The following is a 16,588-nucleotide window of genomic DNA, read 5'->3' on the forward strand; positions in this document are numbered from 1 at the left end:
TGATGTGCCCAGACAGAATATTCAATGCTCAGGAGTGTCGATTGATACCACTTACGACTTGAAGGCAGGGAAGGATAGATCACAAGACTTGAGCAACTGTTTTTAACTCACAAAACAGAGCCTACATAAATAGCACAGTACAGAAAACTGACCATAGTTTATGCAAAACGAGTCTCCACAAAATACAACAGCAGAATTAATTACCTAAATTACATCAACATCTCCTGATAAAACATGGTAAATTTTCCAGTAAAATGGAGGGCAAATTACCTAATTAAAGTTGATTATTTCTTCAAAATGCAGGGTGCGAAAGCTAGCTACATACAAATTGCTTGCATAAAAATCAAACTCATTACAACATGACGTATCAGAATGATGGATGGGGAAAATACCCAAATCAACTGCATTCTGGACAGCAATTAGTATCCCTATATATATTGCCAAAATGTTCCTTCTTTCCCAGTGTAAACCCTATATCCATGTTTTCTTCTGCTTAAAGCAAGGCAGTTGAACATTATTTTCTTGGTGAGTTGGCAAATGCAGTGTTCATTAGGAGGCAACCTATGGCTGCTCAAGAAGAAACAATCCAGGCCACACTTGTCACCCAGTTACGCATTTTCTTAAAACTTCCAAACACATGGAATAACTCCATGTGTTACATTTTGGGTGAATAAAGGAGGAAAAAATGAATTGCAACATGGTGTTCAGATGAACAGTGAACCAGACTTAAAATGTTAGCTCAGCTCTCTCACCAACATGTTGTCAGACCTGCTGAGATTTTCAAGCATTTTCAGTTTTTGATTCAGATTCCAGCAGCTACAATAATTTGCTTCTAAACCTTTGCAACTTATTTAATTTCCTTTAAACATTAAATTACATCATTAAAGGAATGTGTTGCAGTGCAGAATATGGTAAACATTTTACTAACTGTCCAACCAGTTTTAAACTATCCATTGTGTGTTAATTATTCTTCCCTAACAGCAATGTTAAAAGATAATCAAATAGATTCCTAAAAGTAATAATTTAAAGATTTTGCGAATTTTTAAAAAATCTTTATTAAAATAAGATGTAAAGTTCTAGTTTACAGTATTTAGTAATATGCCTTGTTAATTAAAATATGCAGTAATAAACTCACTATATTAAAAAAGGCAAGGTTTCCCAAGTTAAAGTACTTCATTATGAAATCAAAGAAACAAAATGAAACAAAAAAATTAATTTGTACAGCACTTTCACAATCCAAACAGCCATATTTTAAATTGCTGTAGTAACTTGATTTATTTTAACTGTGCAGATTTCCCATTAGGTAGGAATTTACTGAATTGGAAACTGCTCTTTAAAAATTTTCAAAGGAGAAACATTTTTCCTTTCTTTTCATGAGACATGTGGTTAACTGTCTGTAAACACTGTTTTCTAGAATATTTTATGAAAATGGTTTAAATCTATGAAAATAGGCAAGGCATCACCTCTCACATTGTTCCAACACTTCAAGTGAAGATTAATTGTTCAAGGATGGGCAGGCAATGAGGAAAGAAATTTACTTTATCCTGCCTTTCTGTCAGAAAGAAAAGATAGTTTATAATGTTTAAAACACAGGAACATTGAAGTCTTCAAAATTTAGACAACGCCCAAGTTAAAAAACAGCTTACACCTATGGGGGTTGGTTGCCTAGACCAACACACCAACAAGATCCATAACAAGGTAAACAGCTTTAGTACCATATTTGAGGGTAGCCTACAAGGCCATAAGTAAGTTGGGCCTCAGAACAGAGTCGAGCATCTCCCCGAGGGGAACCTGCTCTGTAGTTAACCCAGGTTTTGTTTTATTCATTCATGAGGTGTGGGAATTGTTGGCTGGACCTGCATTTATTGCCCATCTATAATTAGCCTGAACTGAATAGCTTATTAGACCATTTCTGAGGGCATTTAAAAATCAACCACATTGCTATACGTCTGGAGCTACATGTAGATTAGACCAGGCAAGGATGGCAGATTTCTTTAATGAACCAGACAGGTTTTTACAACAATCAACAATGGTGTCATTAGATTTTTATTGAGTTTAAATTTCAACATGTCACGTTGGGCTTTGAACTCGGGTCCTCAGAACATTACGCTGGGTTTCTGGATTACTAGTCCAATGACAAAATCACTAAATGAATTCAATGGAAGACATTGCCAGAAGTGGGATTCAAACCACGCCTCCATGGGAGACTGTGGATGGGACAATTACCAAGTTGAGCTTCTTGAATTTTGTTAGAGGTGAGCTCATCGAGGCAAGTGGAAAACATCCCATCACACTCCTGAGAGATGGAGAGGCTTTTGGGAGTCAGGTGAGTACTACTGCAGAATTCCCAGCCTTTAACCTGCTCTTCCACCCACAGTATTTATATGGCTCTTCTAGTTCAGTTTCTGGTTAATGGCAACCCCCTGAATGTTGATGGTGAGGGAAATTCAGCAACTGAACATAGTAACAGAACTTAGGAGTAGCAGGAGTAGTAGGAGTAGGAGTAGGCTTTTCAGCCTTTCAAGTTGGCTGCACCATTGAATAACAAATGGTTGATCTGGTTGTAGTCTCAACTCTAGTTTATCACATGCCTGCCATAACCCTTGACTTCCTTGCCTGTCAAAAAATCCTTAGAACTCTGTTTTGAATAAATTCAATGATCAATCCTTCACTGCTTTCTGGGGAAGAGAATTCCACAGACTATCTACATTTTAAGAGAAAAAATTCTTCCCATCACAGTTTTAAACAGTAGACCTGATATTCTTAACCTGCATCCACAGCTCCACCCTCATCCACAACTGCAACTATCCTCCCAGCACCCACCCTTTCAAGTGCCCCAAGAATCTTGCATTTCAATAAGATCACCTCTCAATCTCCCAAACTCCAATGGTTATTAGCCCAATTTGTTCAGTCTTCCTTCACAAAATAAGCTCGTCTCAGGAATGAGTCAAGCTAACCTTCTCTGAACTGCTTCTAATGCAATTAACATAGAACATAGAAACATAGAACATAGAACATTACAGCGCAGAACAGGCCCTTCGGCCCACGATGTTGCGCCGACCAGCTTTTAAAAAAAAAACAACACTAACCCACTAATCTAAACCAATCCCATTTCGTCCATAAACCTATCCACAGATCTCTTAAACGCCCCCAAACTAGGCGCATTTACAACTGCAGCTGGCAGGGCATTCCAGTCCCTCACCACCCTCTGGGTAAAGAACCTACCCCTGACATCAGTCCTATAACTACCCCCCCTTAATTTAAAGTCGTGCCCCCTCGTGCTAGCTTTCTCCATCCTAGGAAAAAGGCTATCACTATCTACCCTGTCTAAACCTCTAATCATCTTGTATGTTTCAGTAAGGTCCCCTCTTAGCCGCCTTCTTTCCAGCGAAAACAACCCCAAATCCCTCACTCTCTCCTCATAGGACCTCCCCTCCATACCAGGCAACATCCTGGTAAACCTCCTCTGCACCCTCTCCAAAGCCTCTACATCCTTCCTGTAATGTGGGGACCAGAACTGCACACAATACTCCAAGTGCGGCCGCACCAGAGTTGTGTACAGTTGCATCATGACGCTGCGACTCCTAAATTCAATCCCCCTACCAATAAACGCCAAGACACCGTATGCCTTCTTAACAACCTTATCTACTTGATTCCCAACTTTCAGGGATCTATGTACACATACACCTAGATCCCTCTGCTCATCCACACTATTCAAAGTCCTCCCGTTAGCCCTATACTCAACACATCTGTTATTCCTACCGAAATGAATTACCTCACACTTCTCCACATTAAACTCCATCCGCCACCTCGCGGCCCAGCTCTGCAACCTTTCTAAGTCACCCTGCAAACTATGACACCCTTCCTCACAATCTACCACACCTCCGACTTTGGTGTCATCAGCAAACTTACTAATCCACCCAACTATACCCTCATCCAGATCATTAATAAAAATTACAAACAGCAGTGGCCCCAAAACAGATCCCTGAGGCACACCACTCGTAACCGAACTCCATGACGAATATTTACCATCAACCACCACCCTCTGTCTCCTATCTGCTAGCCAATTCCTGATCCAATTACCTAGATCACCCCCAATCCCATACATCTGCATTTTCTGCAGAAGCCTACCATGGTGAACCTTATCAAACGCCTTACTAAAATCCATATACACGACATCAACTGCCTTACCCCTATCCACCTCTTTGGTCACTTTCTCAAAGAACTCGATAAGGTTAGTAAGGCACGACTTACAAATAAGTCAACCAAAACTGTACACAGTATTCCAGATGTGGTCTCACCAATGCCCTGATCAGCCGCAGTAAAATTTCCCAACCTTTATATTCTGTTTCCTCTTGCAATAAATGGCAACATATCATGTGCCTTCATCATCATTCGTTATACCTACATTACATTGTGATTCATTTACCAGGGCACCCTGATCCCTCTGTACCACCAAATCGTGCATTTTCTCTCCATTTAAATAGCACATGGCTTTTCTATTCGTCCTGCTAAAGTGGATAAATACACATTTTCCCCTCACCTTAACTGTCTATTTCCCTTTAGACTCTCAATTTCCTCTTGATGATTTATCTTCCTACCTATCTTGGTGAGATCAGCAAATTTAGCCATTATACATTCAACCCCTTTGTAACATCCCTCCAAATTGTACATTGTAAATAAAGGCGACATGGTTAAAATTCTCTCTTGTTGGAGATGCCTGATGAATGTTACTTGCCACTTACTAATCCAAGCCGGAATGTTGTCCAGGTCTTGCTGCATTTGGACAGATTGTTTCAGCATTGGAGGAATTGCAAACGGTGCTGAACACTACGCAATAATCAATGAACATCCCCTATATCTGACCTTTTGTTGCAGGGAATGTCTTGATGAAGCTGATTAGGCTGAAGACATTACCTTGAGGGACTCCTAAATGCACTGGGATTGAGATGATTGACATCCAACAACCACAGCCATTTTCCTTTACACTAAGGCAGACTTAGTACACTGTTCACCTCCACCTCCGAATCCCATCAACTTTAGTTTTGCTAGGGCTGCCTTGTGGTCAAGGGCAGTCTCTCTCGCTTTACCTTATTAAATGAATACTTGTTGCTTAATCACTCAGAAGTTATTGTTGAAGGACCAACAACCCTTGGTTGTGGCAGCAACCACAGAAGAACTACTTTCACTATTCACTTCAGTCCTAGGAAATGTTCATGTGTTTTATAGAAGAGTTCGTTCTTCCAAGTTCTGATTATATGATGAGACTCCTTTCCTTCTGCAACTCCTTTTGCATGCATAATTATCTTCAGCATTTCGCTACCAGAGGAATCATAACTATATATTCACATCCCATCGCTCTGTAGTAGCAAAGCATGAATTTCTAGTAAAATCTGGGGCCTGGAGTTTACACCAGGTTACACTGCATGTTTTCATCACAACGCACCCAAAATCAGCTGAACCATGCAAAGATTGTGGAATTTCAATATAAATTACTTCTAACGTAGAATTAGTTTATGATCTTCTGCACTAGCTGAAAAAACATCACTCTAGAAGCAGACCCTACCCACAGATTAACTTAACCAACACTGGGAGTTTGCACTTTTTGTACCTACCTGCAAGAATGTTTCTTTGGCCAAAGGACATTTTTAAAGTCACATTAAAAAAAATATTTTAAATGTCTTTGATTCACTAAGAAACGGACACCAGTATAACTAGCAAATGGATCTGTAGATTTCAGTTATTATTATAAAATAACATGGGGTGGAATAGGCACTAATTAAGATGTTTTTAAAGATAAACCAATTTTTAGCCACAGAAACCAAACTACACCAAGTTGCCACTCAAATATTTCAAGAATGTTATTACGAAAAGCAATTTAAAAACTAACACTCCAACATCTTATTCAATTGCACTTGTTCATGGCTGATTTTTAAGTTTGGTGATATGCAAACTTGCTTAAGTAAACATGAATTCTCCATCTGTCTATCGACCATAGCTACACAATGGCAGCAGGGTGTACCATCACAAAACCCACTGCAGCAACTTGTCAAGCCTCCTTTAACGCACCTTCCAAACCCATGGCCTCTATCACTTAAAAGTACAAGGACAGCAGATGCATGGGATCAGCACACCTGCAATTTCCTTTCCAAGCCACAAACCATCCTCACTTTGAATTATTGTGCCAGTCCTTCACCAATGCTGTTCAAAATCTTGGAACTACCCTCCCCGAACCCTTTTCTTGTCAGCACCATCTGTACGCTTATACTACAACATGGACTGCAGGGGCTCAAGGCAGTGACTCACCACCACCATCTCCAGGGAACTAGGGATAGGCAACAAATGCTGGTCTAGTTAGCCATGCCTACATCCAATGAAAGAATAAGGAATCTCACTCCTCCTAATGTTTACGTTCTTGCCTAAGGTTACGATTTCTTTAAAAAAAAACCTGCCTTTTCAGAATTTGTCAGTATTAAGCAGCTAAACACTCACTGAATTTACTGAACACTGTTCTGTGCAAAAAGTTCATCCAGCGAAAATATCATTCACCTTTGCACTCAACTGCTCAGAATAGTCTTTACCACATACTTTATAGCTTGTTTTTAAATCAACTCTGGCCCATTTCTTCATAATTTTTCAGCGCTGTGAAGCTGAATTTGAATTATTGTTACATTTATTAGTATACAGTGGAAAGTATTGTTTCTTGCACAGACAAAGCAGACCATACATAGAGAGGGAAAGAAGAGGGCTCAGAATGCAGTGTTACAGTCAAAGGGTGTAGAGAAAGATCAACTTAATGCAAAGTAGGTCCATTCAAAAGTCTGATGGCAGCAGGGAAGAAGCTGTTTTTGAGTCAGTTGGCACATGTCCTCTGATTTTTGTATTTTTTTTCCGATAGGGGGAGGTGGAAGAGACTACGAATGGGGTCCTTAGTTACGCTGGCTGCTTTTCCAAGACAGTGGGAAGTGTAGACAGAGTTAACGGATGGGAGACTGGTTTGAGTGATGGACTGGGCATCGTTTATGACCCTTTGTAATTTAGTGTGGTCTTGGACAGAGCAGAAGCCATACTAAGCTGCACAACTGGAAAGAATGCTTTTAATGATTGCATTTGTAAAAGTTGATGGGAGTTGTAGTGGACATGCCAAATTTCCTTAGTGTAGTAAGAAAGTAGAGCCGTTGGTGGGCTTTCTTAACTATAGCATCTGCATGGAGAGGCCAGGACAGATTGTTGGTGAAACGGACACCTAAAAACCTGAAGCTCTTGACCATTTCTACTTCGTCCCCTTTGATGTAGAAAGAGGCAGGCCCTCCACTATGCTTCCTGAAGCCAATGACTACCTCCTTCATTTTGTTGACATTGATGGATAAATTACTGTCATCGCACTAATTCATCAGATTCTCAATCTCTTTCCTTTACTGTGTCCCATCATTGTTTGGGATCTTACCCACAACAATGATGTCATAAATAAACGTGAAAATCGAGCTGGAGGGGAGTTTGGCCATACAGTCTAGGATCCGGTTGCAGACGGAGGAGCCGAGCCCCAGGCCATGAAATTTGGAGATGAGTCTCGTTGAAATAATGTCTTAAAGGCTGAGCTGTAGTCTGTGAAGAGAAGTCTTACATAGGCTTCTGTGTTACCAAGGTTTCCAAGCTTGTGTAGGGCTAGCGAGATGGCATTTGCTGTTGACGTGTTGCAGCGACAGGCAAACTATAGTGGATCCAGGAATTGACTTGTACTATGCCATGAATGGATGAGTAGGTGAAACTAAATCTGTGCCTTCAGATCTAAACTATTCAGAAGTGTAGGCCTAAACAATTGCAATCTAACAAAACTGCTTTAAGTATTCTACTTGGGCCGGCTTTCAAATATTGTCCAGAAATAATTTTCAATTGCTAGAAAACAATACTTTGTTCCTACAAGCAACCCAGTTTTAGAACTAAATTTATAGATGTCAAAGTTGTTTTGTTCATGTTTATACAATATTAAAATCATAATCATGTTGAATAGAGGATTCAAGTAAATTGCACATTCGTACTTTCATATTGCACACTCCCCCTCTTTGAGGCAAGGATAATACTTACCACATGGAAAGCTTCTGGTGAATGTTGGAAACTAAGCAGCATATATTTCAATACATCAAGGGCTCCTGCTCTCACAATTGGATAAAATAACCTTGAGAACACCTAGAAGATATGAAGTTAATGGTTGATTCAAAGAACAACTAAAGAACTTGTATTTAAAGACTACAGGAGATCCCAAAGTATTTCACATCCAGGAAGTATTTTTAAAATGTTGTCACTATTATAACATGGGAGCCAACTTGCACACAAGAAACACTGTGTAATATATTTATCAACTTTTTTTCCAGAAAATGTTCTGGCATTTAATTCATTTTTTGGCTTTGGAAATTATTGCTTCATTGAAATACATGACAAAAATTTACAGGTAACAAAATGGCACACAAACATAATTTCATCCTTGAATTGTTAGACAGTTATACATATTCTGGTTTTATACCCAACAGGATCTGAACCCAGACTCATTTAATTTTGAAGTCAGTCATTTGGGGGGATTTTAATCCTTGGTCTGTAGAAAGGATTAAACGCACTCACTGTTCCGTCTAATATTTCCAAATACATATTCCATAAAAAATTTATTTCTTAGGCAGTTCCATGGGATTTAGGATGACTTGCTTTCACTCTGATTCAACAGGCTCTAAAATGGCTGCTAAGTCTAACGCATGATCTGCAGGTTGTCACAATTGGGCAGATGGTGAGTGAAAGTTATTTGGAGGTTGGTGCTCTCCTTCCAAATTTGCCTCTGCACACTCCCAAAATCTTTCATGTGCTTGGTGCCTTCCAGAACGAGACTCTTCCATTCTTTTCAGTCATAAGTGAAGTCTCCTATGAGTCGGTATGCTTGATCACTTCAGGGATGTTTTAAGCACATTACTCATGAGTTGCCACTGTATCCTTGGGAGTCTCTGTGACAGACTTCTGTTGCTCCTAAGTCTGGTGTCAGGCATACTAGCAACACATAGGTGCTAAAATTTGTGTCTCCAATTTGCCCACACGGCCTTCAGCTGACTAGGAAACATTGAGTTTTACGGGGCAGCAGTGACTCCTGCATCTATGCGCTTCGATTACTTGGGAAGATATGGTGCAGGTACCTCAAAGCACTGAAGGAACTGTGCTGGTTTGTGTGATTAGCACCTCGTTGCTGGCCAAGTTAACTTGGGACCTCCTTTCTTGCAACCCTAATTGGGTGATCTTGCAAATGCACTGTTGCTGGCAGTCCCTCAGTGCTTTGAGGTACCTGCACTATATCTACCCAAGTAATCGAAGGACATGGATGCAGGAGATATTGCTGCCCCATAAAACTCAATATTTCTTAGTCAGCTGAAGGCTGTGGAGGCAAATTGGAGACGACAAATTTTAGCACCTTTGTGCGTCTTAGATCGACAGGAGACTCCCAGGACAGAAAAAAATTTTCCAGGATTGACAAGGGGAAGTGTTTTGCTATGGTAGTTGAAAGAGCACTTTAGTTTTCTGGGTGCTTAGTGAAAGACCCACTTGCAAGGATCTTCCTGAACCTTGTTCACCCAGTGGCTGAGGAACTCCTTTCAGAGTTGCAGTGCAGTCTTCCCCCAATCAGAGGCACCGGAGGCAATATCCACTGCGCAGCAAATTTAAGAAAAGTGCAAAGAACAGCACCAACCACTAAACATAGCCTTTTTCAACCTCACTAAATCTTCAATAGTTGTTGAATTTACCAATGACACAGGTCTAGATAGGAAACTAAGTTACAAAGGGGATATAAGACTACAAAGGGATCTGGATATGGTAAAAGATCTATAATGTAGAGTATAATGTGGGAAAATATGAAATTGTCCATTTGTAAGGAAGAATAAAAAAAATTACCTAAACGGGTGGGAGACTGCGAAGCTGAGTTGCAAAGGATCTCAAAAGAGTGTCTTAGTGCATGAATCACAAAAAACTCAAGTGCAGATACAAGTACCAAACTGCCTCTTCTGCGCTGTATGATTCTATTCAGGGTTATGGGTCAAGTGCTAGCAGATGGGATTAGGTGGGAGTTCAGGTGTTTCTAATATGTTGGTGTAGATTTGTTAGGTCGAAGGGCCTGTTCTATGCTGTATAATGCTATGATTCTACATAATGAGAAAAGCTAATAGAATGCTATCATTTATTGCGAGGGGAATTGAATACAAAAGTTGGGAGGTTATGTTTCAGTTGTACAGTGGGAGACAACACTATGCACAGTATTAGTCTCCTTAGCTAAAGGAAGAAGTTAATGCATTGGAAGCAGTTTAAAGGTGTACTAGGCCAATATCTAGAATGGGAGGGTCACCTTATGAGGAAAGGTGGGACATGCTTTGCTTTCTCCACTGGAATCTAGAAGAGTAAGAGGCAACTTGACTGAACATTACAAGAACCTTGACAGGGTGGATGCGGAAAGCGTGTTTCTTCTTGTGGGAGAATCTAGAACTAGGGCTCACTATTTATACATGAGATCACTCATTTAAGACACACAAGAAGAAATGTTTTCTCCAACGGTCACATGTCTTTGGAACTCTCTTCCTCAAAAGGCAGTAGAAGCAGAGTCTTTAAGGCAGAGGAAAATAGATTCTTGATAAGCAAGGGGCTGGAAGATTATTAAGCAGCAATGTAGAGCTGAGAGGTTCGGGGGGCGGGGGGGGCAAGTGATCTATTCTGCTTCTAATTTGTATGTTCAATTTAAGTCAACTGCAAAGGTTTAAAGAGTATCCTTCTCAAAATTTGGCTGCATTCAAATTGGTAAGCATGCTTTGATCCTCACCAACAAAACAACCATAAAGCACATCTCAGTGAAAACTGATGTCAAACAAACCTGTGCCTTCACACCGTCCTCCTCTCCATTTTCCTCATTGCAATACTATATGTCACTTCCAGCAAATTACCTACAGGCATAGAGATTATCTACAGAACAGATGGAAGATGTTCAACCTATGCTGCCATCAATCAAAACAAAACTATATCAACTTCTGTCACAGAGCTTCAATATGTATATGATGCTTATATGTTTGTTCACTCAGATACGGAGATCCAGGTCATTGTTAACTCCTTTTCCGAAGCATATAAGTAAATACACTGCAGTCAAAGATAGATGCATAGATAAAAAAATGAACATTTTATAAATCAATTCAGGAAATACAAATTAAAATATTTAAAACAATTGACTGGAAATAAAGCAGATGGACCAAAATATTTCCACGAGTGCTCAAGTTGGGTTCTGTTTTCTTTTGCCTGACTCCCTGTCTAAACAATTCCCACATCAATAATGGTTTAGACCGTATCCAGAGAAAAGCTCTCTTATCCTGTTTCAATATGGCTTTACTACAATATTAGTAAAAAGATTAACTACTTCATTATGTAATTCTTTCCCCACATGAATTCCTACAATAACCATCCTAACAACCACTTGAGGTAAAACTGGTAATTAAGTACAAAGTCATGAGGCAAGAGTTATTCAACTGGCTACTCATAACCATTTCATGCACAAGCCTTTCATCCTGCATTACCAGCAGTTTTTTTATTCCATTAGTCTGCACAAAATTTAAATCAAGATCCTGGGGTGAGGAAAAAATGGCAAATAGCAAAAAAAATTTTGAAAACGTCCATTATGCAAGAGCCCAATGTTTCGTAATTAATTTCTCAGTTTTTCTGTTACATTTGACTCTTTGTGGCCTGTTATAACTAATACCTCCGAGTTCCGTTCAATGTTTAGAGATTTGCTAAATGCTATGTTACAAGCTAAATGTCACGTTTATCACTGTTTTGTCAAATAATGAAAAAAAGCACTACTTCAAAACATTGTAGCTGTAACAATTATCATCAATCTACAATGCTACATGACATCATTGTGGTATTTTGAGCTCAAATATTTTCAGAATTACTCCAATGAGGGGAAACTGACCTGTTCAATTTTTGAAAGCGTGACTTCGATCAAAATGCTGAATTTTTTCACAGCAGCCAAGCCTTTCAGTAAGCCAATAATCCATTTGTCTATATTTCTGGCTAATGGCCATGAAAGCCAATCAACCATACTGCAATTTTAAAAAGTAAGGAATTGTTATCAGGTCAAAAATGACAAACACATGAAGAAGGATTGTCTCTCAAAAAAATCCACCTTTATAATCTGAAGTAACGTTATAAGATAATAACAAACTTTTTTCACTTACATCCAAGAAATAGCATATATTAGAAGCAAAAAAGTAAACAAGCACATACTCAAAAAGTCCCCATCATTGTAAAAAAGTTAAAATTAAATGTCTGCAATAAGTCATGATGGGGCAACTGTCCATAGGAACCCAAGGATAGACAGAAATCAGGCTTGAATGGTCAATTTTAAAGAAAAAAGTGCTGTGACCTTTTTGGATAACACAGAATAACAGTGCCACAATTAATATCAAAATTAATGCTACAACTTGAAAATAACAGAACAAGATGAAGAATTAAATATGTTTAGGGCGCAGTAAGCTTTGATTTTAAAAACCTCAAGGTTGTTTGAGGAAGGGAAAATTGAAAGGGGTAAAATTCCATTTCTGAGGTCCTCAGAAAGAATGCAATTACAATCATGGGACAGTACAATAGATCTTAATTTAACTATAATGGAGATGTAGGAAGGATGAAGAGTCTTTGGAGGCTAGAAAATACAAGAGAGAAAAACACAGGTAGGGACACCACTGTTGTATGTAGAATATTGTTAAAGAGGTAATAGCGTTGGGAAGCAAAAATTGAAAAATGCATTTAGCTCAATTGCCAATATAGAATAGAAACTAACTAATTAGATACAAATATAGGTTTGTTGAGAGGTTTACATAGTGATAACCTCTGAACTATACCATTTCAGACTTTGCCCAAAGCTCTTGAGAAAACACGGACAAATGAAAAAATTTACAACAGTTCAAAAGCTGTTCAAAGGGAACATTACCAGTGAATTGCCACTGAAAAACATACTGGTCATCATGGATTAGGCTAGAACATTTCAACAGCCATGATTTTGCACCCATGGCAAAGCAGGTGCAAAATCTCATGTCAAAAAAACAAGAACTTCACTGGTGAGAGCTCATTTTTATTTTCTTTGCCCCTTGCCAGTGATGTAACAAGGCTCCCACCCAAGAACCTCATTTAAATAAATTATGAAGCTTTAAAGGGCTTTCATGCCTTATTTTCTCCTCACATTGGGTTCCCTCCCCTTGGCAACGTGATGTGAAGTCGAAAAAAAACAGGTGAAGGGAATCAGCATATAACTCCTGGAGGATCACACTAAGTACAGACCCCAAAACCCAGCAGGTAGTTCCTCATGTACATGGTGGTGCTGGGGAGCAGGAGTTGGGTAGGGGGGGCGGTGCAGCTTTGGTATTTTCAAAATTGGTGACTGGGGCACCCTTTAAAGAAGGTGGCCCAAACTCAGGATTCACAGTGTTACCAGCATTTTTCTGGCCCCACCAGCATGATGGCATGAGCCATCAGCAGAATTTCTGTTCACCAAGTGCTGGATTATCTGGCACGAAAAGCCAGTTGTGCAGCCAATGGGCTGCGTGCCAGTTTCTTTCCTCAGCTAGCACTCGTGCAACAATTCCGCCAAAAGACTTTTGTTTATTTACAAAGCATTAATGTAGTAAGAATGGCTGTTAAGCACAAATGACGAGGGATCATTTTTTGAAATAAGAGGGAAAGCCAGAAAATTTGCCAGCAGTAGGAAAAAGGATTGGTTCTTTCAATTGAGTTGTTCAGGATTTAGCATGGATACATTCAAAGCACTGCTACTGTAGGAAAGGTAAATAGGATTTGTTGACAGGGCAAGATGAGGTTAAGATGATGTGGTTTAATGAAACATGAACCCGCATGGTTCACTTGCATCATTTAGGGATGGAAATATGCCACCTTACCAGTTCTGGCTGACATATGTCTCCAGATCCACAGCAATGCGGTTGACACTAAGTACTACCACTGAAATGGCCTGACAAGCCATTGAGTTATACCAAACCATTACAGAAAAGAAATAAAACTGAACAGTTGATCTGGCATTGACTTAAGCATGAGAATTTGTGCGCATGCGCAAGAACATAATCTAGTCAAGCTGATTTAAAAACAAAAAGTGCTGGATAAGCTCAACACGTCTGGCAGCATCTGTGGAGAGAAACAGAGTTATTGTTTCGGATGCAAATACTCTTTCCACAGCATCCTCAGTATTCTGTTTTTATTTAAGCTGGGGACTGATTGTCTACAAGGTTTAGGGCATCAAAGGAATGTGGATGTTAAAGACATGCATTTGAAGTAAGAGATGGTTTTCTATAAATAAATAAACAATGGGCAGAAATTTACATAGGGATATAAGAAAGGGGTTACTATTCTCAGTTTTTAAAATTCAAAGCAAAGTAAAAGGGGTTAAAACTTGGAAAAGGCCATATGGCAAGGTTGTTGTGTTTGACTTGTACTGAAGGCAATGAGGAGAACATGAAAAATTTATATTCTGGGAAAATTAAGTTTTGAAGAGATGCAAACCTCAATGAAATCAAGTTAAAAGAGCAAAAAGAATACTTAAGGAGAGGTGTTGAGAGCTTAGGTGGCGTAGCCATGCGAGACCTTCTGGGGCGGCACGGTAGCACAGTGGTTAGCACTGCTGCTTCACAGCTCCAGGGACCTGGGTTCGATTCCTGGCTCGGTTCACTGCATGTGTGGAGTTTGCACATTCTCATGTCTGCATGGGTTTCCTCTGGGTGCTCTGGTTTCGTCCCACAGACCAAAGATGTACAGGTTAGGTTGATTGGCCATGCTAATTTGCACTTAGTGTCCTGAGATGCTCAGGTTAGCGGGATTGGCAGGTAAAATATGTAGGGATATGTGGGTAGGGCCTGGGTGGGATCATGGTCAGTGCAGACTCGATGGGCCGAAGGGCCTCTTTCTGCACGTAGGATTCTATAATTCTATGTTGCTGCACTGTGCTGGAAAAACAGCTGTGAAGAAGCAAAGTGAAGCAACCTTCCGACCAAGCCACAGAAGTGTTGGTTTTTCAGACAGCAGTTTAAATTAGCCACACAATTAAGCCAGAAAAGTCCTAAAGTGCCAAACAGAAGTCTGATGTCTGAAGTTTTGAAGTTTCACAGCAGAGAGAAAGTGGTGAGGTATTGTGTGGCATGCCGTACTAAATGGCTTTGCCTTGGGGTAATATTACTGGATTTTTATATTTTAACTTCTATAAGAGATTGTTCCTAAAGAGGTCTTTATATGCAAATCTTTTGGGGTCAACTTTCTGCAATACTAATTTTAATTGTGTAAATGTAATCTTTCATGTTTAAGTTTTCTTTTCTTTCTAAATGTTTTAATTTAATGTTTACAATCCCAAAAGTATTACTGGAATGACTGGATTCCAAATTCAGTAAACTTATCTTCCCATGGTCAAAATACAAAAACAAAGTTGCGATATGTAGGCCAAATTTTCCTTTGGGATATGTCTCCAGATCCACAGCAATGCGGATGACACAAAGTACTACCACTGAAATGGCCTGACAAGCCATTGAGTTATACCAAACCATTACAGATTACCATCTGCAGGATCTAAACAGCACGACTTGATCAGTTGATCCTACAAAGTTCTGGCCAAAATTGGGAGAGCTGTCCCACAAAGTAATTACGCAACAACAATCAAATCATACCTTAGAGCCAATGAACTGTTACGCCACTATTACAATTCCTAGGCATTTTGTTTCTCACCCCTCCCCCAATGTTTCACCCAAACAGGGTATTTGTCATTTAAAGGCATAAGAGGGCTGTTTAACCACAGGGTACATCACAGCAGACCTGGACCTATCACAAAGGAAGATGGTATGGTTGTGGGAGGAAATGGTCCCAGCCCCAGGACATTGCTGTAAGAGTTACTCAAAACAGGGTCTAGGCCCAAACATTTTCAGTTGCTTCTACCACAGAAGTGGGGATGTTCATTGATGACTCTAGTGTTCAGTACCATTCACAAGTCTTCAAAATAAAAATGAAGAAGTCTGTGTCCACGTGCAGTTAAAGCCTAGACAGCATTCAGGATTGAACTGGCAAGTAGCAAGCAACATTACGTAATATTCATGCCACAGAAGTGTCAGGCAATGACCATCTCCAACAAGAGACGTTGCTACCGTCCGTGATTTACAAGGCACAAGTCAAATTCAGATAGAATACTCATTATCTGCTTGGATCTGTGCAGCTTCAACAACACTCAAGAAGCTTGACACCATCCAGGACAAAGCAGTCCTCTTAAGTTGCATCACATGCAAGATGCACTGCATCACCAAGTCTGACTCACCAAGCCCTTGTCAACAACTTCCAAACAGGTGACCTAAAAGGACATTGTCAGAGGATGCATGGGAACACCACCAGGCTGCAAGTTCCCTTCCAAGTCACTCACCATCATGACTTGAAACTACATGCCACTGATTCAAAAACCTGGAATTCCCTAACAGCACTGTGAGTGTACCTACACCAGTGGTTCAAGAAAGTGACAGTTAGGGATAGGCAATAAACATTGCCCTCA

At 39.8% G+C, this 16,588-nt stretch overlaps 1 protein-coding gene across 4 annotated transcripts in view; it reads right to left on the reverse strand.

The window, feature by feature from the left end:
* Positions 1–16,588, reverse strand: part of LOC145348955 (ubiquitin carboxyl-terminal hydrolase 35-like) — a 399,754-nt gene that overhangs the window by 345,429 nt on the left and 37,737 nt on the right. For all 4 annotated transcript variants that reach the window (XR_013888041.1, XM_080197094.1, XM_080197095.1 and 1 more), the window contains exons 5-6: positions 11,978–12,107; positions 8,086–8,187 (exon numbers count right to left, since the gene is read on the reverse strand). Coding sequence is in view for 3 of the 4 variants with exons in the window: in XM_080197094.1 (XP_080053220.1) it covers positions 8,086–8,187; positions 11,978–12,107 (232 nt within the window). In the remaining variant the exon portion in view is untranslated. The remainder of the gene's footprint in view (positions 1–8,085; positions 8,188–11,977; positions 12,108–16,588) is intronic.

The sequence above is a fragment of the Carcharhinus amblyrhynchos genome, chromosome 10, assembly GCF_965287045.1.
Source record: "Carcharhinus amblyrhynchos chromosome 10, sCarAmb.v2.hapA, whole genome shotgun sequence".
NCBI lineage: Eukaryota > Metazoa > Chordata > Chondrichthyes > Carcharhiniformes > Carcharhinidae > Carcharhinus > Carcharhinus amblyrhynchos.